Raw genomic sequence first — 26,769 nt, 5'->3', positions numbered from 1 at the left:
CTAGCTCGTGTGTGTAGTGTCATTCCGATTGCGTTTTTCCTGTCAGGTGGAGGGATGTTTCGGCCTTGTGCGTGCAGGTCTCGGTGATATAGCGTACAGGATTAAGGGCTTTGAGGGCTCAGATGCACGCGACGCACTTAGAAACACAACACCGTCAGCAGCTCTTGTGTCCCTGGTATATGAACACAACAGTTTCCTACTGCGGACCTCCTGGCGGTGTTCGTGCGCAAGTCAGAAGGCTGTTGGCCAGGGTAGGTCGGTCATATGCTGTGATCAAGACTGCCAATGAATATTCAACATTCGCGGGACGCCATGGGCCTTTTGAATTGAAACGCTCTAACAAAAAAAATGTGCAATAGTTGCCTCGAAAACCAAGTTCGGAGTTTGCCGCTGAACTTCGAGAACGCCCCCGATGGATGCAGGACGTGAACTGGTTTTGTATAGTCGAGGTCACCAGCTTCGATTGGGCTAAGCAGTAGTTTACAGTTGCAACTTGCAACTTGCAATTGCAGCTAAAATCTTACCGAGCAGAGATTACTGATCATCTCATAACGAAACCTATCACATCGCATTTGAAACAGAACTGTATCCCCTCATACAGGCTGCCACTGTCCGATGTCAAAGCTGGGGCTGGCATTCCCGAGTCTGGCGAGATAGACATGCATCCTTCGTCGCTGCTGCTGCGTGTCGCCCACCATGGCGCCAGCGTCTCGGCGTCGTCGTCGCTGCGTCTGCTGAATCCTGCTGGTCTTGGCGGCACGCGTTGTATCTCCAAGCGCGCGGCAGAGGAGGCGCGCCGCGAGTCCATGAAGCAGCGCAACCGCCGCGCCGTCATGTACCTGGCTGGCACAGCCATCGCCTGGGTCGGTATCTCATACGCTGCCGTACCGCTGTACAAAATTTTCTGCCAGATGACGGGCTTTGGCGGCACCACGCAGCGCGTAGAGGAGTTCGTAGCCGACAAGCTTACCCCACGAGAGGACGCCAAGCCCATTCGCATTACCTTCGACGGCGGTGTGAGTGCCAATATGCCATGGGTGTTCCGTCCGCAACAGCGCGATCTATTACTTGTACCTGGCGAGACGGCGCTGGCTTTCTACACGGCCAGGAACAAGACGGACAAGGCCATCACCGGCGTTGCTACATACAACGTATACCCACCGTCGGCTGGCGTGTACTTTAACAAAATCCAATGTTTCTGCTTCGAGGAGCAGCGACTCAAGCCCAACGAGGAGATCGACATGCCCGTGTTCTTCTTCATCGACCCTGAGATCTGTGACGACCCGTCCATGAATGGCGTGCACAACATCACGCTTTCCTACACGTTCTTCAAGACAGACGACGTCAGCGAGGACGAGGTAGTCGACGAGGACGAGGTAGTCGACGAGGACTAGAGTGGCGACTGGCTAGACTGGAGAAAAGATAGCGCAACGGAGACGGTCAAAGTGAACGAGGAGTTGGAAGACTCAATAAAACATCGCTTAGGAGGAGGAGCACCAAGATACCAACTAGTTACTAGACGACGATGAAGTCCAATTTAATATATGATTCGTTCATCTACAGTAGTGAGTGTTCGGCTCTGGTCGCATTCTGTGTTGCAGTACAGAGTAAATACACTGGACATGAGCTATGAAAACTTGTCATGGCTACACTCAATACTGTACTACAATTTCTAGCCCACGCCACATACTCGATTGATTGGCCAAAATCACTGAATATCAACAATCCCACAACTTTTTCCCGCGGAGTCCCATACAAAAACAAAGAGCTCTTCCGCCCAGAAGGACCCAGCCTTAATTACGCCGAACGCCATGGCTAGCAAGGAAGAGCACAACGACGACGAGATCCGCGAGCAGGACCGCTTCCTGCCGACAGCCAATATCTCGCGTATCATGAAAGTTTCGCTGCCGTCCACAGCCAAGATTGCCAAAGACGGAAAGGAGACAGTGCAGGAATGTGTGAGTGAGTTCATCTCGTTCATCACGAGTGAGGCCAGCGACAAGTGCCAGCAGGAGAAGCGCAAGACCATCAACGGCGACGACATCATTTGGGCTATGAGCACACTGGGCTTCGACTCGTACGTGGAGCCACTCAAGCTTTATTTGCAGAAGTACCGGGAGTCGGTCAAGGTGGAGAAGAACGACAAGAAGGACAATGTGGGGTCATTCGGCGCGTCCTCGTAGACGTCACAGGGACTCGAAGACAGTGCTGTGGCTTGTAGCGATAAGAGACTGCAATAAATAAACAGAAAAAGACAGAAAACTAACGTTGGGTTAGCTATTGGTTGTTGCCGCGCGCTTCCTGAATAAGTTGCAGCATTTTGAGCTTGTTCTTCCTGCTGGCAGCTTGCAGACACTCGACGACAGTGTCACCGTAATTGTCTCGGATACGAGGGTCGGCGCCTGAGGACAAGAGGATGCCAACGCAGGAAATGGACTCGCGTACGATGGCTACATGCAGAGCAGTCCAACCGTTGATCTGAACAGTAGAGAAGAGAGACAAGGTGAGTTTTCGACGAAGAGCACATGTAGACCGTTCTGACCGTACCTGATCAGTGGCGTTGACTTCAGCTCCGTTCTGGAGAAGAAGGTTCAGGATGTCGCTGTGATTTTGAGACGCCGCCCAATGCAGACCACTCCAACCATGCTGCTTACGAACAGGGAAATATGAGATGAAGATGAGTAGAAAAGAGCTTCTCGCCTTACCTGATCTGCGGTGTTGGCGTCAACGGCTTCATCGTTGAGCATATCTCGGACATGGTGCTTATCGGCTCGATACACGGCTCGCATAAACTCTTTGCTTTCCTTGGACTCGCTCGGAGTTGTGCGTGGAGGAGGGTCGTCGCTCTCTTTTTTGTCATCAGGTTCATCCTCGTCAGATACCACGGTCTCTTTTTGCTTTCTGTTTTTCTTGTGGACGTCATCTTCGTCTTCAAAGCTCGAATAGCCTCCCTCATTGCCGTTGTCCTGGTTACTGTCAGCATCTCCAACTTTCTCTTGCAGCACTTTTGCAGCTTGTTGCTCCTCCTGTTGCAAATTCAAGGTCGTTTGCTTGAGAACCTGCGAACGAAGGTCTTGTCGCTCCGTCTTCACTTCCTTTGCAGTTGACTCGAGAGCCTCTCGAATCTTGAATTGATCTTGTCCATCCATCTCTTGGGCTAGTTGCTGTAGTGTTTGCTTCGGTTGCGTTTCCTGTTTAGCCACGTCCACGAGTGTCTTTGGCTTCACTGAACTATTCGCATCATTTCCAGCTCTAGCAACGTCAACAAGCGATAAAGTGGCACTGTTACTCGCGGCTTCGGCGTTCATCGCCTTGGCCACATCGAGAAGCGAAGACATTCACGACTAACAGAAGAACAACTCGACAAATGAACTACTGTACGCCATGAGTTACTCAATCACTTAAGTCGTTACGTAAGTTTGGGATGATACCGCTATCTCTGCCAACCTGGTCCCGATGAATGTGTCCGTACGCGCTTCTTCATTGGTCCAGGCGATGCAGACCGAGGCCGTCCTCGCGTTGTTAATCGTGCTGCAGCTCTTGCTGCAGACGCTTCTGTACTAGCTGTTGCACTTGACGCACTACCGAGACTTGGGCGTTTAGTGGGAAGCGATTTTGATGAAGTGCTGGAGCCGGGAGACACGGACGCCGGCGTATTTCTTGAAGACTCGACGCCAATGTTCTCCTTCTCCTTAGGAATCGCTCGGAATCTCTCGAGTGAGCGCTGCAGTTTGGCCTTGTCGTCAGTTAGTTGCCGTACCTGGTCCAGAAGGCGATTGTTCTCCTCCTTCACTTTGACATGATGCTGAATCTTCTGGCGGCTGTTGTGGTGGCCAACCAGCTTCTCTTTCTCGTTCGACACTGTCTCCAGTTTCTTGGTTAGACTCTGGATCTCCCGCTGCAGCCTCACCTTCTCCGATAAGAACTTGCGCTTCGCCTGTCCAAGCTCGTCTAGCGTTACTGCCTTGGCCTTGGCCTCCTTTAACGCGCTCTCAGCTGCAGCCTGTTGTGCCTCCAGCGCCTTCTGCACAGACTTACTGTGCTCTTCGGCAGCGTCGATCTCCCTCCGTCGACGTTTAAGCTCCTCTTCCTGCTCCTTCAGCTCAGCTACTGCCTTCTGCTTGAGCTTCGTGTTCTCTGCAACAACCGAGTTGTGCTTGGCCTCAAGTTCCTCAAGTGCGATCTGCAACTCTTGGACTTTTGCTCTCCGATCATCCTCCGTGTCCTTCAACTGGATCAGCGATCTGTTAGCAAGCTGCAGCTTTGCGTCCTTGCCCTCGATGTTCGCTTCGAGCTGTTTGATCTCCAGCATCAGCTGCTCGGTCTGCTGCGCTAAGATTTCCTCGCCTTCCTCCAGTTTCTGCTCAAGTGAGTGGGTCTCCGCCACTAGTGCTTCCTTAGCCTTTGCAAACACCGCTGTCTTCTCCGCAACCAGCTGCTCCAGCGCCTGCACACGGCCATCTGTGGCCTCCAACGCAGCTTTATACTCCCGGGCTTTCACATCCCACGCAGCTTCGTCACGGCTCGCACGTTCTTTTAACGATACAATGGCGTCGTCTCTCTCCGCTAGAGCAGCCTCCTTCTCAGCGAGCTCCGTCTCTTGTTTCGACAGAGCGCTTTGCTGTTCTGCTGACTGAAGCTCAAGGTCGCGTACAGCGCTTCGCAGCTCAGCAACAGTGCCGGCGAGTTGCCCCTGTGTTTCTGCAGTGCTCGCCTCCAAGTCAAGGATCTTATCGTCCCTGTCGGCGACGCGACCCGAAAGTTCTTGCACTTTCCTGTCCTTCTCCACAGCTGACGCCTTGAGGGCCTCGTTATTCTGCTCCAGTTCGTGTCTCGATGTGGACAGTGCTTCTTTACTGAGAACCAACTCCTCCACGCGCTTCTCAAGAGCCAAAATCGATTCCTGAGCCTGCTCTGCTATCTTCTTCTTCTCGCCCGCCCAGGCTTCTCGAGCTTCCGCGAACTTCTCCTCCAGCCCCTGTTTGGACTCTTGCTCCGTTTTCAAAGACTCGGCCAGCTCCAGACGATCGAACTCAAGCCCTTTCAACTCGTCACGCAGTGTAGACTGGATCCCCTTGTACATCATAATCTCTTCTCGCTGGTGAGAAGCGGTCCCTTCAGCAGCTCGAATCTCGCCCTCTGCCTTCTCGAGCCTTGTAGTCAGGTGCTCCACAGTATCCTTGCTTGCTGCGATTTCCTTCTCCAGCTCGGCAATCTTAGTTGCTCTGCAGGAAAGCTCATCAACCTGCTGCGCTTGGGTATTCGCAGCTTGACAAAGATCTTCTTGTGCTGAAGCGAGACCCTTGCGCAGGTCGGCAGCTTCGTTCGAGCGTGTTGTGATCTGTTGCTCAAGTTCCCCAACTTGTTGCCTGAACTTGCTGATGGTCTCTTCCGATTCCGACAGCTGAGCTTGCTGTAGCTCGCGCGTCTTCTTCAGATCAGTATTCTGCTCATCCAGCTCGCTCGCCTTCACAGCCAACTCCTCGGTACGTTCCGATAACCTCTCAGTCTCACTAGCCATTGCCTTCTTCTCCGTTTCAAGCTCCTTCACATCAGCCTGAAGACGCCCAAGCTGTTGAGCTGCCAAGGAAAGCTCTGCGTCGACCTGGCTCTTTTCTTCAGAGAGTCTAGAGGCATCGTCAAGAGCCTTCGACAACTTCATCTGTGCATCTTCCAGCGCTTGCCTGGATTCCTGTTCCTGGGCGTCAAGTTGGCGTTGAAGTTCTGCAAGTGCTGCCTCCTTGTCCTCCAGCTTTGAGCTGTGAAGACGATCAGCTTCTTCTGCCTTGGCTCGATGGTCGTCAAACTCATCGTGAAGCTGCTGAAGTTGCTCGTCTCTTACACGAAGCCGCGTCTCGAAGTCCTCAGCTAGCTTGTGCTCTTCCTCTTGCGCTTGACGCTGCAATGCCTCGATCGCTTCTGAATGTTTTTGAGCAGTAGCATTGGCATCCTCCTGCAGCTGTCGGATACAATTAATGGATTCCTCCAGCTTCTGTTCCAGAATCGTCCTCTCCTCAGTCACTGCAGCCTCAGCGCGTTTCAGCACATCAATTGTCTTCTCGCAATCACCAACTCGAGCTCTTAGGTGAGCTGCCTGCTGTGTAGCCTCCTTCAACTCGTCTCGGGCCTCTCCAAGTTGCATCACCGTCTTCAGGTTGGCTTCTTCAAGATGAGCCATTTCCTTCTTCAGTTGGACAAACGCATGTTCGGCTTCTTGGGCCTGAAGCTCACGCTTGTTGAGCTCTGCAGCCACCGCTGATAGCTGCTCCTGTAGCAGCATCTTCGAGTTCTCAAGGCCTTCGTTAGCGGTGGATGCATCAGCCAACGCAGCGTCGAACTCGAGGCGGATCCCTTCTTGTACTCGCTTCAGCTTCATCTCCAAGTCCTCAACCTTACTTTTCTCTTGAATCAACAAGCTCTTGGTCGAGCAATGAGCTTTCTCTGCGCTCAGTAGAGCTCCCCTGGAATCTACGAGTTGTCTCTCGAGATCATGTCGTTGAATTGACCAGGAAGCTTCACGCTGCTTCATCTGCTGTAGCTCTAGTGACGTGTCTGCTGCTTTCTCTTCCAGGCATTGATTGAATGACGCGACCGAGTCCAGCTTCGCCTGGTACTCACTCGCCTGCTGCCTTAGCGCCTCCTCTAAGCGAGCTGAAAAATCCGCATGGCCAACTTCTTGTGTCGATGGTCCTTCCCTGTTGTCACCCTTATCCGACTGGTTCTCGAGTAATCGGTCTTGAAGATCGTGCTTGTCACGCAGCACAAACGCCAGCTGCTTCGTCAGACCTAGCAGCATCAAGTTGAGGCTTTCCACTTCGCTGTTGATCTTGCCAGTGGCGCCGGCGTCTTCCATTCCACTGCGCTGCAGCTCGTCCTGAAGTTCCACAAAGCGTTCTTCCATCTCTTCATACTTCATTCTCCACTCAATGGCGTCAGCTGTCGGTTTATACTCATGAGCTCCCGGGCCGCCAATTCCTCGCAGTCGAAGCATCATTTTCAAGTGAGCAACATGCTGCTTTAGCTCCGTACAAAGCGCCTGGGAGTGCCCATTCTGAAGCTGCAGAAACTCGCATGAACGCTGTAGTCGGTCACTCTTCTCGGCAGTCGTCGCAAACGATTCCTCCAGCTCACGGAATCGGCTGTCAATGGCAGGATCACACGGTCCTAATTGCCGTGAAGAGGGGGCGAATGAGTCTTGACTTGACGCGCTCTCGAACGGTGTCGCTCCTTGCTGGAGCACACTTGATCCCGGGATATTCCGAGCGATTTCTTGATGTGCTTGCTGCAGTTGTCGCTTAAGCCGCAGGATTTCTTCCTGCAAGAAAAGCGCACTGCCGACTGAGTCTTCGTTGACGACTGCGCTGTTCTGGATCATCTTTGCTCGCTGTGCGAACTTGAGAGTTGAGAGCGTCTCGAACGAGGAATCTTCGGCCGGCGAGATGGTTGCGACCATGAACGTTTTGGAGTTGCCACCCAGCGAATCTTTCAAAAGGAACGTCAGCTTGGAGTCGCGGTAATGGACGTGGCGATGCTTGCCCACCGACTGCTCCGATAGTCCCATGATGACGTTTCCAAGCGCAGAGAGCGACTTGTTGATGCTTCCTGCTTCCTTTAGTCGCTCTCCTGCTGCGTCAGTACTTCGCTGTCGCTCGGAGCCTGCTAGATCCACCAGATTAAACCTCGACGTGCGAATCTTGGTCCCTTCCGCTGTCATCTCCTTGGACTGCAACTGCAGGATGAACACACTGTGCGACCGACTGCTCTCTCTGTTCATAGACGTTTGCCCCACTCGCCGGTTCTGCGCTCCAACCGTCATGAGCTCCGCTGCTTTTTTCGAGTTGGCCACGACGCTTTCGATCAGTCCTTCCACGTGGACTCCTTTGCGTCCGTTTTCCCTCAGTTGCAGTCCTGCTGCGTCCTTCGCACTGCCTCCATCCAGCAGATCGTATACTCGTTCATTGTAAATCTCCAGAAAGGAGCATGCGAATGTATGTTGCACGTTCTTCCGGCTGTCTTTGGCCACGACGTTGTCGAAAAGGTAGTCGAATACTCGCGGCACGAGGCCACGCAGTGCAAGTTGCTCTCGAGTGAGGCTCTGGGCCTCAGTGTCGATGACATCGTCGGGTCCTTGCATCGTGAACGTTTTGCCTGATCCTGTTTGTCCGTAGGCGAAGATGGTGCCATTGTAGCCCTCAAGACAGGCCCGAGTAATGGGCGCCCCTACGACCTCAAAGACGTCGTTCTGGCAGGCATCCTCGCCGAACACGCGATCAAATGTGAAGGTCCTGGATGGACCATGTTTGCTGTGCAGGAAAACCGTCTGCTGCGTGCCGTCCGAGGCGGGGACGGTCACACACTTCTTGGCGAAGGATGTGGACGCGGCGGCTGCGCTACTGCGCGCTAGGAAGCCCGCGGAGCCGCTCGAGAAGGTCGAGGGGTTGACGCCGCGCTCGCGCTCGTTGGGCGGCCGCACGCGACAGAAAACCTTGACGTTGGCGTTGGAGGCATCCATGCCGACGATTATTTGGTCCGTTGTGTCCCTTTGCTATTTGAATCGGAATTTGAATTTTGAGTGGAATACTTCAATCCCGTGATCAATTGATATTCTTGTCTGGGGGATCAAGCTTTGGGAAAACCGGTATTCTGAAACGGAATTCGACGGTAGATATCAGAGCGCGGAGCATTAATTAATGTCTGGGCACTGCCAATCCCTGCTTGCTGTTGTGCGACGTGCGCATCGGACGTTCTTTGAAGGGCTTGCATCAATAGATGGATTGGAAGCTTCAAACGGCCATGGAGCATGAATAACAAAGCCACATTTGGTGAGGTTGGTCTCCATGAACACCAGCACCTTAATTCGAAAGAGAGTGTCGAAGGGGTGTATGTTTTACGTCGTTTGCATTTCTGGACGTCGAGGTGTAAATCTTCGAATACAGTACACCAGACCTACTGTTTAGGTTTAACTTAAAGTAGATACAGTAGGAAAAAACTAAATTTCGGTCCTTCCCTATTGCATACCTCGAGCGCTGTTCCGGTATCATAGCTCCTTATACCGGTATCAGAAGAGGCAAGGCATCCAATCACTGACGCAGTCAGTGACGGTGGCATCCCATCAGATCGATTATCAACTGCAAGGTAATTAAACCGCAATGGAGTCCCCGGGAAAAAAATGGGGTCTTATATTTCAAGGTTGCGAATTTGCAGCAGCTACATGTGGGGCTGGTGAAAATCAGCAGCCTAGAACCGTTTAGTGGTCCTCGTTCTCGCAGTGTTCCTTGTAGGCGGCCTCGTCCAGCAGATCGTCCACGTCCGACACGTCGTCAAGCTGCGGAAACAATAAAACGTAGTCAGCAACTTCCTGTCTCTATTGCAGCTGCAAAGTGCAACATACCTCCAGCTTGATGAACCAGCCACCGGTCATGGCCTCGTCGTTCACGAGGTTCGGGCTCTCCGCCAGGTCCTACAGCAACAACAGTACCAGTTAGCATTGTGTCCCTCCCTTTACCGACGCAGCAGTGGCTGCTGCTCACCTCGTTAACAGCCGTGACCGTGCCCGCAGCGGGCGTGTATAAGTCACTAGCAGCCTTGACGGACTCAACGGCACCAAAGGCGTCTCTACACGTTCAATAATAAATGATGCACAGCAACGTCAGAATCCAGTTACAAAGCAGTTAACGAAAGCTGCACGTACCCCTTGGCGAACTTGTCGCCCACCGACGGAAGGTCAACGTACACGACGTCGCCTAGCGAGTTCTGGGCAAAGTCGGTGATTCCGATGGTGCCCTCCTTGCCGTTGAGCGTCACGTACTCGTGCTGCGGCGTGTACTTGGTCGAGAAGAAGGCGAAACCCGCGGGGCGCTGCGAGTTCGCGCGCCAGGCCGCGGAGGTGGCCGACTTGAGAGCACGTGCACGGAGAGTCTGCGAGATGACGCGGAGAGCCATTAGTCTATACAGGAAGAGCGATCTTCGGTTGCCTTCGAATTGTCGAGTGAGAGATCATGGTGGTCCCGACATGCGGTGTGGCTACATTCGAAGATCCTCAGGTTAGTATGCCCTTACCAATGATAAGTTTAAACCAAAACCGTATGGTGCATCAGTGTTTTGCGAGGCTTGCCGAAGCCAGTGGTCGAAGCAGTTCAAGTTATGTTGACGCGCTTCGCTCTGCGTCCTGCTGGCCGTACGGCTCTGCGTAGCTCTTTTTGTCGCGGCTTAGCTGCTTCGTCTGGTACTGATGATGGACGTCGCTGGGCGGACCTGTTTTCCACTGCCGCACCCGCCAAGTTGGTCAAGCGCAAGGTGGCCATTGTTACCGGCTACATGGGCACGGGCTATCACGGACTGCAGCTGAACGATAACGTCAAGACCATTGAAGACGATATCCGCAACGCCATCTTTCAGGCTGGTGCCATGCGTGAGTCCAACTTTGAGGACTTGGGCAAGATTGACTGGGCACGGAGCAGCCGCACAGACAAGGGCGTGCACGCTGGCTGCATCGTGGTGCGTGTTGCAGTTGGATACGAGGCAATACAGGGCAGATATTCTAATATGTGTTGTTGTTGCTGCTTTGACGACCATAGTTCTCTGGCAAGCTACTGATTGACGAGGAGAACAAAGTGGACCCAATTTCGGGTCGTGTCCACGAACTTAAGGAGGCGTTGAACGCTTCTCTTCCTGAAAACATCCGCGTGTTCTCCTGCACGAGAGTGAGCAAGCGATTTTCTGCGCGCAAGAATTGCGTTCTGCGAGAGTATGAGTACTTCATGCCGCTTTCGTTCCTGAGAGGCAGCCTCATCGGATCCGACGGAGAAGACTTTGACACGGACGAGGCTGTTGCCGAGTTCTGTCGCGCACTGCGTCGCTACGAAGGAGTGCACGACTTCCACAACTTTACCCGCTCGAGATCGTATTTCTACAAGGTGCAGGCGAAGAAGAAACACTATAAAGCCCATTACCGAAGGAGCGTGGCCGAGAGCGACGACGCAGGCGTAGAGGATAATGACGAGGACGCTGAAGAGGAATCCGGCATCGACGACTACTCGGAGGAGTCGAGCCAGTTTGAAGATGAAGAGGAATTGACCCGCAAGCTGCTGCCTCGTCACCGCCGATCCATTTACTCGTGCTCGGGTTCTCTCGTCCCGGATTTCTGTGGCGAGCCACACTTGCGTATCCACATCGTCGGCCAGGCTTTCTTGCTGAACCAGATTCGCTGCATGGTCGGTGGCGCTCTGGCTGTGGCGACCAAGGGAATGTCCCGAGTTGAGTTCGACGCTGCTTTGTGTAGGCCATGTCTTTTCTCATTCTGCGTTGCACTGTCGCTCACAATAAACGTCTAACTGGGATATGAAATGTTGCGGATACTGCAGTGACGAACCGTATTGTGCGAGTTCCGATTGCTCCGGCCGAGGGCCTTGTTCTTCTCAGCAGCTCGTTTGGAGGAAAGAGCCACACGGTCTCGCTGTATGAGGACCCGAACACGGTTCTCGCGAAAGAGCGCAAGGACGTGGTGCATCGGGTTCTATTGAATCGTAAGGAGGATGAGGAGATGACAAAGTTCCGCGACGAGGTGATCTACAAGGAGATCGCGAGCAGCTGGGATATGGACGAGAAGATGGACCGATGGCGCGCCTACCTCGAGCGCTGCTACGAGTCCAACGGCCGTCTCGACGAGGACGAGCTGTCTGCCGTGTTGTTCGAGCTGGACCAAGCCAAACTCGCAACCAAGAACAAGAACCAGGCGTTCGTCGAGCAGAACCGATCTGGACTAACTGAGTACGGACGCAAGGGCGCCCTGCTGCCGAAGCAGTTCACCACGAAGATGTGTGTTCGGTACGGTGTGGCCCCCGGTATCTTCACGTCGGACTTGCGCCGTGGCATAATACTGGTAAGTCTTTTTGGGGCTGATGTATACAGGTGGCTGTAGTCTCTTATATGTGTGTGTTGTACCGATGCAGCATTTGAAAACCGGCAAGATTCCTCTCGACGCGGACGATGAACATATTATGGCCCACATTGACAGCTACGGCCCCGAAAACCTCGCCAAGGAAGGCCGCAAGCTTCGTCATAGCATCCGAACGTGATGGAGAGTAAATAGATAGCAAGTCGAGCAACAATAGAGCTGCGTTGCCTTGAATGTCAGTTGGTTCCATGATATAGCAGTCATGTGCGACATGGCTACATGAATTTTTGTGTTTTCTTACATCAAGTTTTTTATTCTCCCTTTTGCAATTCTCGAACGACGTCAGCAGTCGATCGGCGACACCAACATCTTTTACTATGGTGTGGACCGTCACTCATCATCGCCATTCGGTCAATGTCTAACCCATACGCTACCTACTGCCCACAGTTCGGCAACTTCGGCGGAGACGGTAACCCCTTTGGAGTGCAGTTCAACTTTGGCGACTTCCCGCAACGGTGTGTGACTTGGCCTCATCGCCGAATAACGCACGATATGCTGATTCTAGTTTAATTCCTGGATTGCTGGGCTTGCAGCTTCGACGAGCACTATCGAGTGTATCCTGTGTCATTCTGCGACAAGGCGCACCTGGAGGATGGCGATAAGAGTGCGGTTGTTTCTTCGCTGCAGACTTTATACTCTCGAGAAAACTAATGGTGTTGTTTTTTGCTTTTCTCTTTGATAGTTTTGCTGCCCCCTTCAGCACTTGAGACACTGGGTACGTTGTTGAGGTCGTGGCTTTATGAGCCTACCGACTGATCGTTCTTTTCGTCGTTCAGCTCGTCTGCACATTGAATACCCAATGCTGTTCAAAGTAACCAACGAGGGAGTGGAGCGCTCGTCGCACTGTGGTGTGCTTGAGTTCAGTGCCCCCGAGGGGAGTTGCTACATGCCATACTGGGTGAGGCTGTTTGCGCCTGTTTAAAGGTGCTGTTGGGGTTTGACCTACTAATTTTTGATATGTTTGTGCAATAACGGCAGATGATGCAAAACCTGTTCGTGAAAGAGGGCGGGATCCTCAATATCCAGAACGTGTCGCTGCCGAAGGCGACATTCGTGAAGCTACGCCCACAGTCGCAGGATTTCTTAGATATCTCCAACCCGCGCGCAGTGTGCGTTGAACTTTGGAGTGTTTGGCATGTCTTGTACTGTGTGCTTACTAGTGTTCTGTTGTGTGCAGTTTGGAGGGTTCTCTTCGCAAGTTTTCGTGCATGACAGTGGGCGACACAATTTGCCTTAAATACAACAACAAGAACTACATGTTGGACGTGCGCGAGGTAAAGCCTGCACCTGCTGCCTGCATTATTGAGACGGATTGTGAGGTAGATTTCGAGCCTCCAGCTGACTACGTCCCTCCGGTACCCCCATCTGCTGCATCGATACCACCCGCGGCGCCGTCAGATATTCCTTATGGAGGTAATGCTTCTTGTTTTCGACATGTAGCATCGCCGTATTATCCGATTACCTGATAGCAACAATGACTTGATCGGCAGGTGTTCCAACGATGAAAGCGGAAGACGTAAAGCCAGCACGGCTTGGTGGCGCTGGATTTGGCAGTGGATTGCGGCTTAAGAAGAGTGGCGAGAAGAGCTCTACAGATGCTGCTGCACTGCGTGCTGCTCGCTTACGCAAATACGAAGCGTTCCATGGTACTGGTCACTCGCTGAGCGGCAAGTCATCCACATTCAGTGGCGCTACAGCCCGAGGAACTAGTTTGGGAGGCAGCAGCAACGGAGGATATTCTCTCAATGGGATAAGTAATGGCTCTAGCTCCAGCACCAGCAACGGCAGCTTGACCACGGCTTCCAAAGCTAAGCCATCGATGGGCCAACGCCTTAATGGTGAAAAGGTGGGCGCAGCCGACGATGAGGAGATGAAGGATGAAGAGATGAAGGAGAGCGGCGAAGAGCATAAGGGTGTCGTTCCGTTCCAAGGCGAAGGCCGGCGGCTGAGATAAATGTAGTACGAACTGAGAGGCGCGCAGCAAAATTATTAGCGACGAAGGCTTCTAGCTATTGAGCCACTCAGCTCCCAAACAAAAGTAGCCCGTCGCTAATGAGAGGATGTCGATGAAATAGGACACAGTTTTTCAAGATGTATCAATACTTTTCTTAGAAAGTAAATGCTCTGCCATCATCCCGTCATCTTCCACGCAAAAAGAAGCACGTACTGTTGAACTTACTTCAGTACATGTACAGAAGTAGCGTCTACCGGTCTGCTAGCGCAACCAGGACACCCGACGTGACTTTGGTGCGCCGAATCAACCCACAGCCCTCCATATCTGCTAGATGAAACTCCAGCCGAAAGCGTGAGTGTTTCAGCTTTGCCTTCTTCAGTTGCTGCTCGTGCATCTCCTTGTATTTCGTGCGCTTCAGTGTGCTCAAGATCTGCGTTCGGGTCTTCCTGATCGCTGATACTAGTTTTCCTATTCCAGGGACAGAGAAGGAATATGCCTCGTCATCTAACCGAGTTGTGGGCAGAAGGAACCCAAGTCGTTGGATGCACCTAGCAATTTAACCCAAGATACTTTCGTCAGTAAATATTTACACTGCTCCGTCTTCCGACACATACCCCACCATAGCTCGAATCTCCTGTTCATCTGCAGAACACCCGCACTCCCTCATCCTCGATATCAAGACTTGCAATGGAGCAGTAGTTAACGAAGTGAGTTGAGGAAGTGCCCGTCCAAACGCCGCCACAGCGTTCAATTTCAAGGAGATCGCTGTATCTCCTGGGTGCTGACGTAGCTGCTCGCGAAATATCTTCTCGTGCTTCTTCACCTCGGCAATGTAATCTTCTGCACGTAGAATCACCGTGTCTTCCGATCCCGTTGGGATCTTGAATGTTACCAACTTGCCTTTTGTTCGCAGCCGATGCACCTTCGGGCGATAGCGAAATGCAAGTTAGTCAATTGCAAGGTCGTCATTGCCTGCAGTAGCGTCTTAAACTCTACATTCTGGTCTATGAATGTCCGACTTGGTAGAACCGTGTATCTGCAAATACGCAATACCATATTTAAAGCGTATATCGTTACAGTGTAAAATGACTGAATTTACAATTGGTGCCAGACTACCACTCGGGGTAAGCTCAGTGCTGCCAACCCGTCGGCGTTGCGGGTCAGTAAAAGCTGAATGGATATCATGATGTCATCGATGAGGTCAGCTGAAGCGCTCCATTCCCCGTCGTCGTCCTCGATCGCCGCGTGCTTGCGCTTGCTTCGTCGTAACACCATTACAAGTATTGCTAGAGAAATACGAACTATCAGTATTAAAATTAAAATAATTCTCTGGATTTTAAGGAATGATCAGAACGGAGGTCTGAATTCTTAAGCCAAAGCACCTTTTACATACATAACTTAATCAAAAGGCTGCAATCACTTAAGACGATGTCTCTTGCACCTCGAGCACAATGATGGTCACTCATACGAGCGACATCCTGCGAAAACAAATTTATATCTTTCGTTTAATAATGGAGCTCTTGTCAGAATCATTATACACAAAATGGCACGACCTAGTGACGGGGTCACACAGCACCTTGCGCTAGAGGAAGTTATCTTCCGAGAGTATACAAACTCTCAGTGAACGGCAGTTCACAGGTCCCCTCTTTAATTAAAGAGAGCGAAGTGACCTAAATAAGGTAGATTGTAAACTGAGTATATTTATAGGTAGGTTAAGTTTGGGTTTAATACAAACTATACGTTACTTATAGAAATGCAATGTCGTTTAACCAATGGTTGGCTTTGAACGACCTTGGTACCTTGTACCAAATATCCCGGAGTATGACGTGTCATACTCCTGAAGTGTGAAGTGTCACACTTCATGTAACCAGGGTACACTTAGGGCTACGTACCCCGTTACAACCTATCTCGCAGAATGAACTTTCGCTTCCCATCATTTTGGTCCGAAATAACTCTGTATTTTTGGCTAAATATTGAGAGCTGTGTAACCCCAACAAGTAGATTGTATCCATCACCAAGTATTCCGTAGACAGTACCCACCAATCATCTGTGTATTTTCACCAGCTTTATTTATCATAGATCTGGCGCTTCATTTCGCCAAAGTGCATCTCGAACAGAACAGCTAATTGGCATCTTTAAATTGGAGTCAATTGCCTGCACCATGGTTTCCTTTCCGGCGTACATCCGGTTTCGCTTGGTGGCTTCACTTTTTTTCATCGCTGTGATCGGACGAAGAGCGCTGTTTATGGTTTTGCAGAGTTCCTCCCAAGCGACAACAGAAAAAGAGTCCGCCATCACACTGTGTTTGATTTTTTCGGACCTGTTGGTGCAGCAGCACGATGCAAAATCAAGACCAACGAGACGACGAGAACTTCAGTGACACATTGTCGGGAGACGATAATTTCACTTGGACCGAAATATGGAGAACGGAAGCGGGTGCGACGGAGAGAGATGGATTCCTGGCGACGCTTCCTCGCTTCGTGCGCACGAAGAACAACTTAGTGTCGTGTACGCTGGATCATCTAGCTACAGAGCAGTTCAGCTTTGCGCTTTCCCGACACAATATGCGCTCGATGTTGACGGCCTGTCGCTCAGAGCGCTGTATCGACAATGCTGATGGAAACGCTTGTTGGTGCCGGTACAAGGTTAAAACAGCGGTACCGTTGCAGTTTTCAAGCAAGGTAATCACATCATGCGGGACCCAAACGCCTTGACACCTCAACGACCCGAGCTCACGGATGCTATGAAAGCGTTCATTCGGCACCAACTTGCTGAGGTTCCCACGACCGTCCCATACCGTCTTTACAGCGTCATCGTGGCCAAGGTTGACAAAGAAGAACTACCTGGGCCTGCACCCTATCGTCGTCAAGTGGACAATTACGTTCGCTTTTGGAGAAGAACAAACCCCACCGACGAGATGGCACGCGTCATTGACATGTGTGACTAACACTTGTACGACGAGGTTGGGATGCATCCAGAAGCGCCAACAAATTTAGTGATTCTTTGCGATACCATTATTGCAGGTGGTAGGCATGTTGCCTCTGAAGGATGCGGAAGTGATGCAGCACCATTTCGTGTCGGCCTCACGTGTTACAAGCTTTTCCAAGACTATGTTAATGTGCAACGGGCTGCCGACCAAACGACGATATTACACATCGACAGCACGTTCAAGATTGTGAAACAATGCTACCCAGCAATGGTTATGGGCTACTCGGACAAAGGCGATTATTTTTTCCGCTCGCATACTTCTGCATCTCCCGACGACGCGAAGAAGATATTTCGTGGTGCCTGGAGTTCATGAAAAGGGTCTGCTTTGAACAATTCCGCTTGGATTTCGCTCCAGAATTTGTTAAGTCGGACGCCGACAAGGCACAGTGGAACGCAAGCCTTGCCGAGTTGCCTACGTCCAAAGTGTTGATGTGCTGGTTCCACGTTTGCCAGAATGTGTTCAAGCAAGCTAGGGCCAAGGGTGTTGACCCCGTCCAGACTAAGGAGCTTTTCGTGGACTTGTACGATTTGCACTACTCCGATGAACGCGACAATGAGACATACAAGCAAGTCCTTCTCGCAAAATGGGATGCGATGCCACGCGACTCAGCAGCGTTCGCGTTGGCTCGTCATATTAAGACGATGTGGGTCAACAGCTTTGAGTTCGGAAATTGGCAAGTGTTCTATACACCTACGGGTTGTGCGGTGACGAACAACCCGCTCGAGCAATACCACAAGACGCTGAAGATCAACTGGGCAAATCCTCGAGCTACACCGTTGGAGATGATGCGGTCTATGGATCGAGCTCGGCTAGCTTTCGTCAGTGAAAGTCGCGTCTTCAGTGACAAACCGAAGGTTTCTACGCGTTTGTACAAGTTATACAAGACCCTAGCTGATGGGCGTTGTAAGTCATCTACCCAGCTTCCATTGAGGCGTACGCAGGCCGAGATACGTTTTACCGTTTATCACAAGCATCTTCCTCCCAGCGCTGGGGATAGAAAGGAAAGGTTGAAATCGGTGGGTTCCGTGAATTCCCGAAGGATGCATACACTTGGTATGCCATCCGATGGGTGGGTAGTGAGTCCTGGACAATTGAAGTGTGATAGTCTCTACTGGTGGAAACATGGGATGTGCCCTGACGTCATTGATGCCTGTGCCGCGGATGGTGTTCAGTGTCCTGGTATCATGCCAAGGCCCCGACGGTTTGTGACGAACGCTCGTCGTCAACGCCCTCCTGTACGTCGCACCAACGCTGTTCGTCGGGTACAGTTTCCTACTGCTGATGAGGCCTCCGACACAGAAACGATTGAATCATCACAGGCGTCGAGCTGTTTAATGACTACCGAAGAAAATGATACGCCCGACAACTCACCTACGCCGACGACAAGCGAAGTATCTCTTGCTTCAGCACGAGTCTCCGACCTTGGAGAATCATTTGGCGCTTTCCATCCATTGCTCAACGAGAGACCCAACGGCCCCTCAACGCACGAAGCGAGTGTTCGTCGTGAGCTCACATCATCGATCTCTAATGGGCACCAAGCCGACCTACACGATGCTCGTCTGTCTCAGCTTATACCACCAACAACGTGCGTGGCATCAACAAGCAGTATTCAATCGAGCACTCCCGCCGCTCAGGTTCCGCGGCCAATTTATCAAGTTGAGCACGGTGAGTCATCAACCGACACGGAAGCTGACTCGCAAGATGCAGTACTAGCGCTGGTGCTGGATCAGCCTCAAGATGTGCGTGGAAGTACAACAGAGAGAGTCGTCGATGAGGAGCATTCTCCACTCGTTCGAGAAATGGCTGGTAACGTTGTAGTACCCCGCAGATCTGTGCGCCGCCGCTGTCTAACTGAGCGTGCTCGCGAATCTCAACAACAGGTGCGTAAGCGCACTCGGCCGTAGGTGTGCACGACATCAGCGAACCATTTGGTCAAGTTCCGATTATACCGACAATCTACCAAAAGATGAAGAAAAACCTGCGACATTCGCGCGCGGGTGCAGCAATTTGTAGGGGAAGACACAAGCATAAATGGTTAGGAGTGCTGCATTTTAGGTTAGGATACAAGGGATTCTAAGCACAGCAAATTGCATTTATGACGGGTGCGCCTTCTTTTCGATTGGGGGTAGTACGAGAGTGTACGACTGGAATGACAAATAACAGTGCGGGCCCTTCCGATGAGGTGACTTTGTCAGCTCCGATTTGGTGTAGCCTACAATTTGCTTGGTGTGGTGGAGTTGGTTAGTTTCTTTGGTGATTTGTGCAGAATGGCTGGTGATAGGTACACAATACTTGGTGGAAATACACGAACCTCCTAAATATTAGCTGTGGAAAGATTGATTGTTTGCAGCCTTAGTTGCTCGCAGGAGTGCGTTTCACGGCCATCATTCTGTCTAATTTGTACCTCCTATTAAGCTACAAGCCACATCGCATTTCGTGTGGAAATGGTTACTACGGAGTATATCGTACTGATGTTCTTTAAGCGATAGACCTCCAGAATAGCTGACAACAACAATCCCATTTTAATACTTCTATATCATTACATTTATGGTGATTTCAGATGCTCAAAAAATTCCAGTACGCATTTAAGCACTTGCATTCATCGTTTGAAACGTGTCAGCTTGCTCAGCATTGCCCTACCGACCAACAAAATAATAATTTCAATGTATTCGAAGATTATTATCCAGGACCATTCTCGAACAGTTGTACAAGAGAAGAATTATGGATAAGTTGATGGGTCTGGCTCTAACGGTGTCTAAATTTGAACTCAATGTATATACTATCGTTTCATATTTTTAGCAACGTTAAGCGAATCATGAGTAGAGCTATAGCTTGTTCGAGGAAGTAAATTTGGGCTCAGCGATAGAGTACTAAGTTTGCATTTTTTTGTCGGCTTCGTGCTAGACGTAATCTTCCTCGCCTTGTCTACCATTGTTTTCGCGCAGTGACATCTCGACCAACTTATTAATACGAAAAATAGCTCGCGTTTCCCCCGGTTTCGTAACTGAAACTTTAATGCGACCTACACATGACATGATTTTGTTATACTTTCTTGTTCACACATAAATACACGCTGAACGGTAGTGTCGCACGCGTTTTGGTGCAATAATATATATATATATATTCTTTGTTTCGCTTATGTTTACTGATATTGACCGGCAATTGTGGAACTTTATTTTAGACCTAGATTGTAAATTGCTTCTATATCGAGAGTCGCTTGCCTTACATTGTGCGTTCTCGGAGGGAATATTTCTATCCTAAGCTTTTATTGTCCTCATTATTTTTCTTGGTTTTATTAGTGCCTACTAAGCCGCGTGGGTGATTCTGCACTAAGCTCACAGTAAGCCGCGCATTCACGTGAGAGATTTCATTTTTAAAGACATTTTGGGACAGTGCAACAGTTATGGTGCCGTTTTTAGGTACGCTCTAGTACATTTCGCTGACAAAATAGATAATCTGGCGATTATTGATATTTATATTGTCTAAATAAGGAATGCGCTTTTGATGAAACTGACTTTTGTAAATTCTACACCTTTGCCAGCAAGATGGTGCTACTCCACTTCAAACCGGATTTTTTGAAAAATATAAAAACAAAAATTTGCTTACGAAAAAGTAGCACTCAAAAGGAAATTCAAAGTGGCGAAAACGCAGAGCAAAGTGGTCTCCTCAGGTTAAACTGCAGCTAGGTGCCGTACTGCATGTCTTCCTTGCGCTCCGCGGCAGCAACGGCATGCTGGCAATGCAGTGTCATCCTGTAAGCAAGGCGTAAGTCGATACATCCGATGCGGCGTCTCGCCGCGCGCTCCAGTATCTCCATCCGAGCAGCCGCAACCGTCCCGCGAGGATGCTCCACAACCAGCCCTTTACGGGACAAGGCAAGGTCGGTCTTGATCTTGGCCTTGAGAGCACTAAAACACCCTGTAGCACCAGCTCAAAAGTCGGTTAGTATGCCATTTAAACAATATTGTAATACAGTATACTGCGTACCTTGAATGGGATTACATATTGGAGAGTACGGAGCCAGCCGTACAAGTACCAAATCGGCTCGTTGGCAATGAAGTGCTCGCGCGCACGCTCACGGGGATTGATCCGCTTTGAGCTGCCAGTAAACCACTTTGAAGTACGGAGTGCGTTTACTCGACATATTTGTGAAGTGACTTAAATTCTAATGTAAAAATTGAGCATATTTTCAAAAAGGTTTAGTTACTTCACCACTTTGAAGTGGAGTAGCACCATCTTGACCTGGCAAAGGTGTATATTTAATATTAGAAAGTATAAAGCTCAACCAGATATAAAAAATGGAGCTACCGTACTTTTTTGTATCTTATGCTAGAATGAATCAACACCGGTAATTTTACCTGCGAGGATAGTAAACCTCAAGTCATCGATTCGAAATAATGATTTTATAAGGCCGTTCATTTCAGATTTGTATGCGTAAAAAATAAGGTACGCACCAAAGATGGGCCGAATTAATCCCTATTGGGTTGTTCGTACTACTTGACCGTAGCATACCAGGAATATGTCTATGTAGTATATATGAACTGGTCATCGTCTCAAGAAAATGATCTAGGAAGCAAGTCCGACATTTTAACCTATTCCTGGTACAGTGCTTTAGAAATGAAGTATACAGACCAAAATACTTTAAGGTCGACAAGATAAATGTGTGTTATACAACACGCAAAAGTATACATTACCTAAGCTAGAAAGCTTATTAAAAGAACGGTTTGCATCAGATCATTACCGGTATCAAACTATGATGAAGCTTTGCCCTAATAGTCCATAATACTTTCGCTAAATCAGTACAATCGTCGATCGCTTTTACAAGGGTATTTATTGAATCGAGGTTGGAGGAGGAGTTTAGGCTTACAGTCGCCGAATACCTCGATCATGCCGAATTAGCTCAGCGATCTCGGGGTTGGACAAGAAGCCGGACGCTTAGCTCGCGTTACATGAAGGGTAGGGTAGAATTTTGCTTGCAAACTGCACGCTAAGACCTGTGTATTTGAAATGTCAGATCGTTAGTTCCCAGTTGATGATGGACGCTTAGCTCGCTTAACATGAATGGAAAAGGTAACCAGGCAGTCACCGGGGGCGATACCCAGGCCGTCACCGGTGATTGATATGACGGAAGCGTATCACGACGGGTACTAATTGTGAATTTGAAAAGAAAAAAGATCGCCCGGTTGATGCTGGACTTTTAGCCTGCGTAACATGAAATTATTGCGCCGTTAATTGCAGACTCAAGCCACTTTCTTTCCTTTTCAATACCGGTACAGGAGTGGTGTTTCATCACATGTTGTATTACTCTACCGAATTGAACATTTACGCTACCAGCCCAATCCTCTAGTAGTCCTAATTCTGAAAATGTGTAGGTACAAGTATGTGGTAACACTTAACAATGCTATTTACTGCTAGTTTAAGCTCATACTAGTATAATCTATTTATATGACTTCTCCGGTCCTTTAAAAATTAACAGAGGTTTTTTTTTAAATACTTCGTGTGTTTGATTGTTCCATACCCAGTTTCTTACGCATATAATTAGATGCGTCATTAGACGACTTGTATGTCAAGCTGATTAACTGTTTTCGAAACGATTATGAATCAGATTGCTCTTTTTCCTCCTTCTTCAGGATATTTAAAGTTTGATTTTGTTTATTTTTTGATGATGATGCGAACAAAAACTTCAGCCTCCACAAAGTGATCATTTAAATGTTCGGTATTGACGCTTTTGGCAGAAACTCGTCTTGCCAAAACTAAATTGAGGGTAGTGCGAATAAAACGTTTTACCATGCAGCTCGCTCTGTCTACATTTATTCGGCAGACTTAAAGTTATCGCAAGCTAAATGAACGGGTCATTCTTTAGCGGATCAGTAAAGTAGGATGTATTCATTAAAAAAAGTCCAGCGCTTCCCCGTGTGCAACACGGCATTGTTATCTCGTAGGTCATTTCAGGGGGTCATGTGGACGAAAATTGTGACGAAGTTTGCTTCCCATGGATGAAATCAACCCCTCCAGTCCAGCTTGCTGCATAATGCAGATTAGTCCCTATTCGTATCCAGCACACCCGTGAAGTACATGGTGCGTTGATGAGCATAGCGACATCATCCGGACGGGTCCCTTTCAGTTTGGGGCGCACTACAAAAGTTAAAGCGACTGTCAGAGCAGCATGAATCGCTACAGTCCGTAGAAGGCAAAAAGGATGAATCATGGCAAGAGAATTTGAAGTGTGCAAAAGAGAAAGTCTCCGACGGGACTCGAACCCGCAATCTCCCGCTTCGTAGGGCGGATGCCTTATCCATTGGGCCACGGGGACGCTTCTGACCACTCAACCTCCTCCCACAGCCACAGCGTTGGAAAAAACATAGCCACACACAAAAGACATCGATTACGCTACTCATACACGCGCTACCACACACACGGGAGCCCTCACGGACTCTGAAGCATACTCACACTCATCTGGGCTGTCCACCGCTGCTTGGCGGCAGGCCAGCAAAGCTCGACTTTCTACCTGCTCACAGTGGACGACTGACGAAGCTGTCTACGTCGGGGCAGGTAGTCGTGGACGGCTCGTCAACAGCCAAGGCTGTGCTCACGCTGGCGGGCAGTTTAGATATGTGATTCGCTGTAAGCGGTAGTGGTGGACGTCCTCGCAGCACAGCCTGCGAGCGGGCGACCCATATCGCTACAAGAACCACAGGTATTGATGGGCGGCAGACCAAAATCAACAGACGAAGTAAGCGTGGAGACCATGTTGCCGACGGATTGCAGAGCTAAAAGTTTACGTGAAGTACAGGGTGAGTTGATGAGCATAGCGACATCATCCGGACGGGTCCCTTTCAGTTTAGGGGCGCACTGCAATAGTTAAAGCGAGTGTCAGAGCGGCATGAATCGCTACAGCCCGTAGAAGGCAAAACGGATGAATCATGGCAAGAGAATCTGAAGTGTGCAAAAGAGAAGTATCCATTGGGCCACGGGGACGCTTCTGACCACTCAACCTCCTCCCACAGCGACAACGTTGGGAAAAACATAGCCACACACAAAAGACATCGATTACGCTACTCATACACGCGCTACCACACACACGGGAGCCCTCACGGACTCTGAAGCATACTCACACTCATCTGGGCTGTCCACCGCTGCTTGGCGGCAGGCCAGCAAAGCTCGACTTTCTACCTGCTCACAGTGGACGACTGACGAAGCTGTCTACGTCGGGGCAGGTAGTCGTGGACGGCTCGTCAACAGCCAAGGCTGTGCTCACGCTGGCGGGCAGTTTAGATATGTGATTCGCTGTAAGCGGTAGTGGTGGACGTCCTCGCAGCACAGCCTGCGAGCGGGCGACCCATATCGCTACAAGAACCACAGGTATTGATGGGCGGCAGACCAAAATCAACAGACGAAGTAAGCGTGGAGACCATGTTGCCGACGGATTGCAGAGCTAAAAGTTTACGTGAAGTACAGGGTGAGTTGATGAGCATAGCGACATTATCCGGACGGGTCCCTTTCAGTTTGGGGGCGCACTGCAATAGTTAAAGCGAGTGTCAGAGCGGCATGAATCGCTACAGCCCGTAGAAGGCAAAACGGATGAATCATGGCAAGAGAATCTGAAGTGTGCAAAAGAGAAGTCTCCGACGGGACTCGAACCCGCAATCTCCCGCTTCGTGGGCGGATGCCTTATCCATTGGGCCACGGGGACGCTTCTGACCACTCAACCTCCTCCCACAGCCACAGCGTTGGGAAAAACATAGCCACACACAAAAGACATCGATTACGCTACTCATACACGCGCTACCACACACACGGGAGCCCTCACGGACTCTGAAGCATACTCACACTCATCTAGACTGTCCACCGCTGCTTGGCGGCAGGCCAGCAAAGCTCGACTTTCTACCTGCTCACAGTGGACGACTGACGAAGCTGTCTACGTCGGGGCAGGAAGTCGTGGACGGCTCGTCAACAGCCAAGGCTGTGCTCACGCTGGCGGGCAGTTTAGATATGTGATTCGCTGTAAGCGGTAGTGGTGGACGTCCTCGCATCACAGCCTGCGAGCGGGCGACCCATATCGCTACAAGAACCACAGGTATTGATGGGCGGCAGACCAAAATCAACAGACGAAGTAAGCGTGGAGACCATGTTGCCGACGGATTGCAGAGCTAAAAGTTTACGTGAAGTACAGGGTGCGTTGATGAGCATAGCGACATCATCCGGACGGGTCCCTTTCAGTTTGGGGGCGCACTGCAATAGTTAAAGCGAGTGTCAGAGCGGCATGAATCGCTACAGCCCGTAGAAGGCAAAACGGATGAATCATGGCAAGAGAATCTGAAGTGTGCAAAAGAGAAGTCTCCGACGGGACTCGAACCCGCAATCTCCCGCTTCGTAGGCGGATGCCTTATCCATTGGGCCACGGGGACGCTTCTGACCACTCAACCTCCTCCCACAGCGACAACGTTGGGAAAAACACAGCCACACACAAAAGACATCGATTACGCTACTCATACACGCGCTACCACACACACGGGAGCCCTCACGGACTCTGAAGCATACTCACACTCATCTGGGCTGTCCACCGCTGCTTGGCGGCAGGCCAGCAAAGCTCGACTTTCTACCTGCTCACAGTGGACGACTGACGAAGCTGTCTACGTCGGGGCAGGTAGTCGTGGACGGCTCGTCAACAGCCAAGGCTGTGCTCACGCTGGCGGGCAGTTTAGATATGTGATTCGCTGTAAGCGGTAGTGGTGGACGTCCTCGCAGCACAGCCTGCGAGCGGGCGACCCATATCGCTACAAGAACCACAGGTATTGATGGGCGGCAGACCAAAATCAACAGACGAAGTAAGCGTGGAGACCATGTTGCCGACGGATTGCAGAGCTAAAAGTTTACGTGAAGTACAGGGTGCGTTGATGAGCATAGCGACATCATCCGGACGGGTCCCTTTCAGTTTGGGGGCGCACTGCAATAGTTAAAGCGAGTGTCAGAGCGGCATGAATCGCTACAGCCCGTAGAAGGCAAAACGGATGAATCATGGCAAGAGAATCTGAAGTGTGCAAAAGAGAAGTCTCCGACGGGACTCGAACCCGCAATCTCCCGCTTCGTAGGCGGATGCCTTATCCATTGGGCCACGGGGACGCTTCTGACCACTCAACATCCTCCCACAGCGACAACGTTGGGAAAAACACAGCCACACACAAAAGGCATCGATTACGCTACTCATACACGCGCTACCACACACACGGGAGCCCTCACGGACTCGGAAGCATACTCACACTCATCTGGGCTGTCCACCGCTGCTTGGCGGCAGGCCAGCAAAGCTCGACTTTCTACCTGCTCACAGTGGACGACTGACGAAGCTGTCTACGTCGGGGCAGGTAGTCGTGGACGGCTCGTCAACAGCCAAGGCTGTGCTCATGCTGGCGAACAGTTTAGATATGTGATTCGCTGTAAGCGGTAGTGGTGGGCGTCCTCGCATCACATCCTGCGAGCGGGCGACCCATATCGCTACAAGAACCACAGGTATTGATGGGCGGCAGACCAAAATCAACAGACGAAGTAAGCGTGGAGACCATGTTGCCGACGGATTGCAGAGCTAAAAGTTTACGTGAAGTACAGGGTGCGTTGATGAGCATAGCGACATCATCCGGACGGGTCCCTTTCAGTTTGGGGGCGCACTGCAATAGTTAAAGCGAGTGTCAGAGCGGCATGAATCGCTACAGCCCGTAGAAGGCAAAACGGATGAATCATGGCAAGAGAATCTGAAGTGTGCAAAAGAGAAGTCTCCGACGGGACTCGAACCCGCAATCTCCCGCTTCGTAGGCGGATGCCTTATCCATTGGGCCACGGGGACGCTTCTGACCACTCAACCTCCTCCCACAGCGA

At 50.6% G+C, this 26,769-nt stretch overlaps 7 protein-coding genes across 7 annotated transcripts; 3 read left to right on the top strand and 4 right to left on the bottom strand.

The window, feature by feature from the left end:
• Positions 1-659: 659 nt before the first annotated feature.
• On the top strand, positions 660-1,394 carry PITG_10862 (cytochrome c oxidase assembly protein COX11, mitochondrial precursor; the record flags this gene model as incomplete). Its single annotated transcript, XM_002901631.1, has 1 exon — positions 660-1,394. One exon carries the CDS (start codon positions 660-662, stop codon positions 1,392-1,394), a length of 735 nt encoding a protein of 244 aa, XP_002901677.1.
• Positions 1,395-1,566: 172 nt separating this feature from the next.
• Positions 1,567-2,266, top strand: PITG_10861 (nuclear transcription factor Y subunit B-3; the record flags this gene model as incomplete). Its single annotated transcript, XM_002901630.1, has 1 exon — positions 1,567-2,266. One exon carries the CDS (start codon positions 1,812-1,814, stop codon positions 2,181-2,183), a length of 372 nt encoding a protein of 123 aa, XP_002901676.1.
• An 11-nt stretch (positions 2,267-2,277) lies between these two features.
• Positions 2,278-3,338, bottom strand: PITG_10860 (uncharacterized protein; the record flags this gene model as incomplete). The annotated part of the gene is made up of 4 exons (XM_002901629.1): positions 2,278-2,478; positions 2,548-2,646; positions 2,706-2,848; positions 2,975-3,338. The coding sequence occupies 4 exons, from the start codon at positions 3,336-3,338 to the stop codon at positions 2,278-2,280; spliced, it is 807 nt and encodes a 268-aa protein (XP_002901675.1).
• Positions 3,339-3,433: 95 nt separating this feature from the next.
• Positions 3,434-8,512, bottom strand: PITG_10859 (kinesin-like protein; the record flags this gene model as incomplete). The annotated part of the gene is made up of 2 exons (XM_002901628.1): positions 3,434-8,359; positions 8,444-8,512. The coding sequence occupies 2 exons, from the start codon at positions 8,510-8,512 to the stop codon at positions 3,434-3,436; spliced, it is 4,995 nt and encodes a 1,664-aa protein (XP_002901674.1).
• A 627-nt stretch (positions 8,513-9,139) lies between these two features.
• Positions 9,140-9,975, bottom strand: PITG_10858 (glycine cleavage system H protein, mitochondrial precursor; the record flags this gene model as incomplete). Its single annotated transcript, XM_002901627.1, has 4 exons — positions 9,140-9,325; positions 9,392-9,460; positions 9,531-9,615; positions 9,692-9,975. The coding sequence occupies 4 exons, from the start codon at positions 9,940-9,942 to the stop codon at positions 9,248-9,250; spliced, it is 483 nt and encodes a 160-aa protein (XP_002901673.1).
• Positions 9,976-10,107: 132 nt separating this feature from the next.
• PITG_10857 (ubiquitin fusion degradation protein, putative) lies at positions 10,108-14,056 on the top strand (the record flags this gene model as incomplete). The annotated part of the gene is made up of 10 exons (XM_002901626.1): positions 10,108-10,497; positions 10,578-11,277; positions 11,364-11,881; positions 12,344-12,411; positions 12,490-12,560; positions 12,639-12,671; positions 12,733-12,854; positions 12,935-13,065; positions 13,134-13,369; positions 13,447-14,056. 10 exons carry the CDS (start codon positions 10,318-10,320, stop codon positions 13,908-13,910), a joined length of 2,523 nt encoding a protein of 840 aa, XP_002901672.1.
• A 104-nt stretch (positions 14,057-14,160) lies between these two features.
• PITG_10856 (uncharacterized protein) lies at positions 14,161-15,191 on the bottom strand (the record flags this gene model as incomplete). The annotated part of the gene is made up of 4 exons (XM_002901625.1): positions 14,161-14,458; positions 14,519-14,832; positions 14,907-14,946; positions 15,010-15,191. The coding sequence occupies 2 exons, from the start codon at positions 14,575-14,577 to the stop codon at positions 14,161-14,163; spliced, it is 357 nt and encodes a 118-aa protein (XP_002901671.1).
• Between the last annotated feature and the right edge of the window lie 11,578 nt (positions 15,192-26,769).

The sequence above is a fragment of the Phytophthora infestans genome, genomic scaffold, assembly GCF_000142945.1.
Source record: "Phytophthora infestans T30-4 supercont1.20 genomic scaffold, whole genome shotgun sequence".
NCBI lineage: Eukaryota > Oomycota > Peronosporomycetes > Peronosporales > Peronosporaceae > Phytophthora > Phytophthora infestans.
Note: the sequence above shows the minus strand (reverse complement) of the source record. Positions and strands in the feature narration are given on the sequence as shown.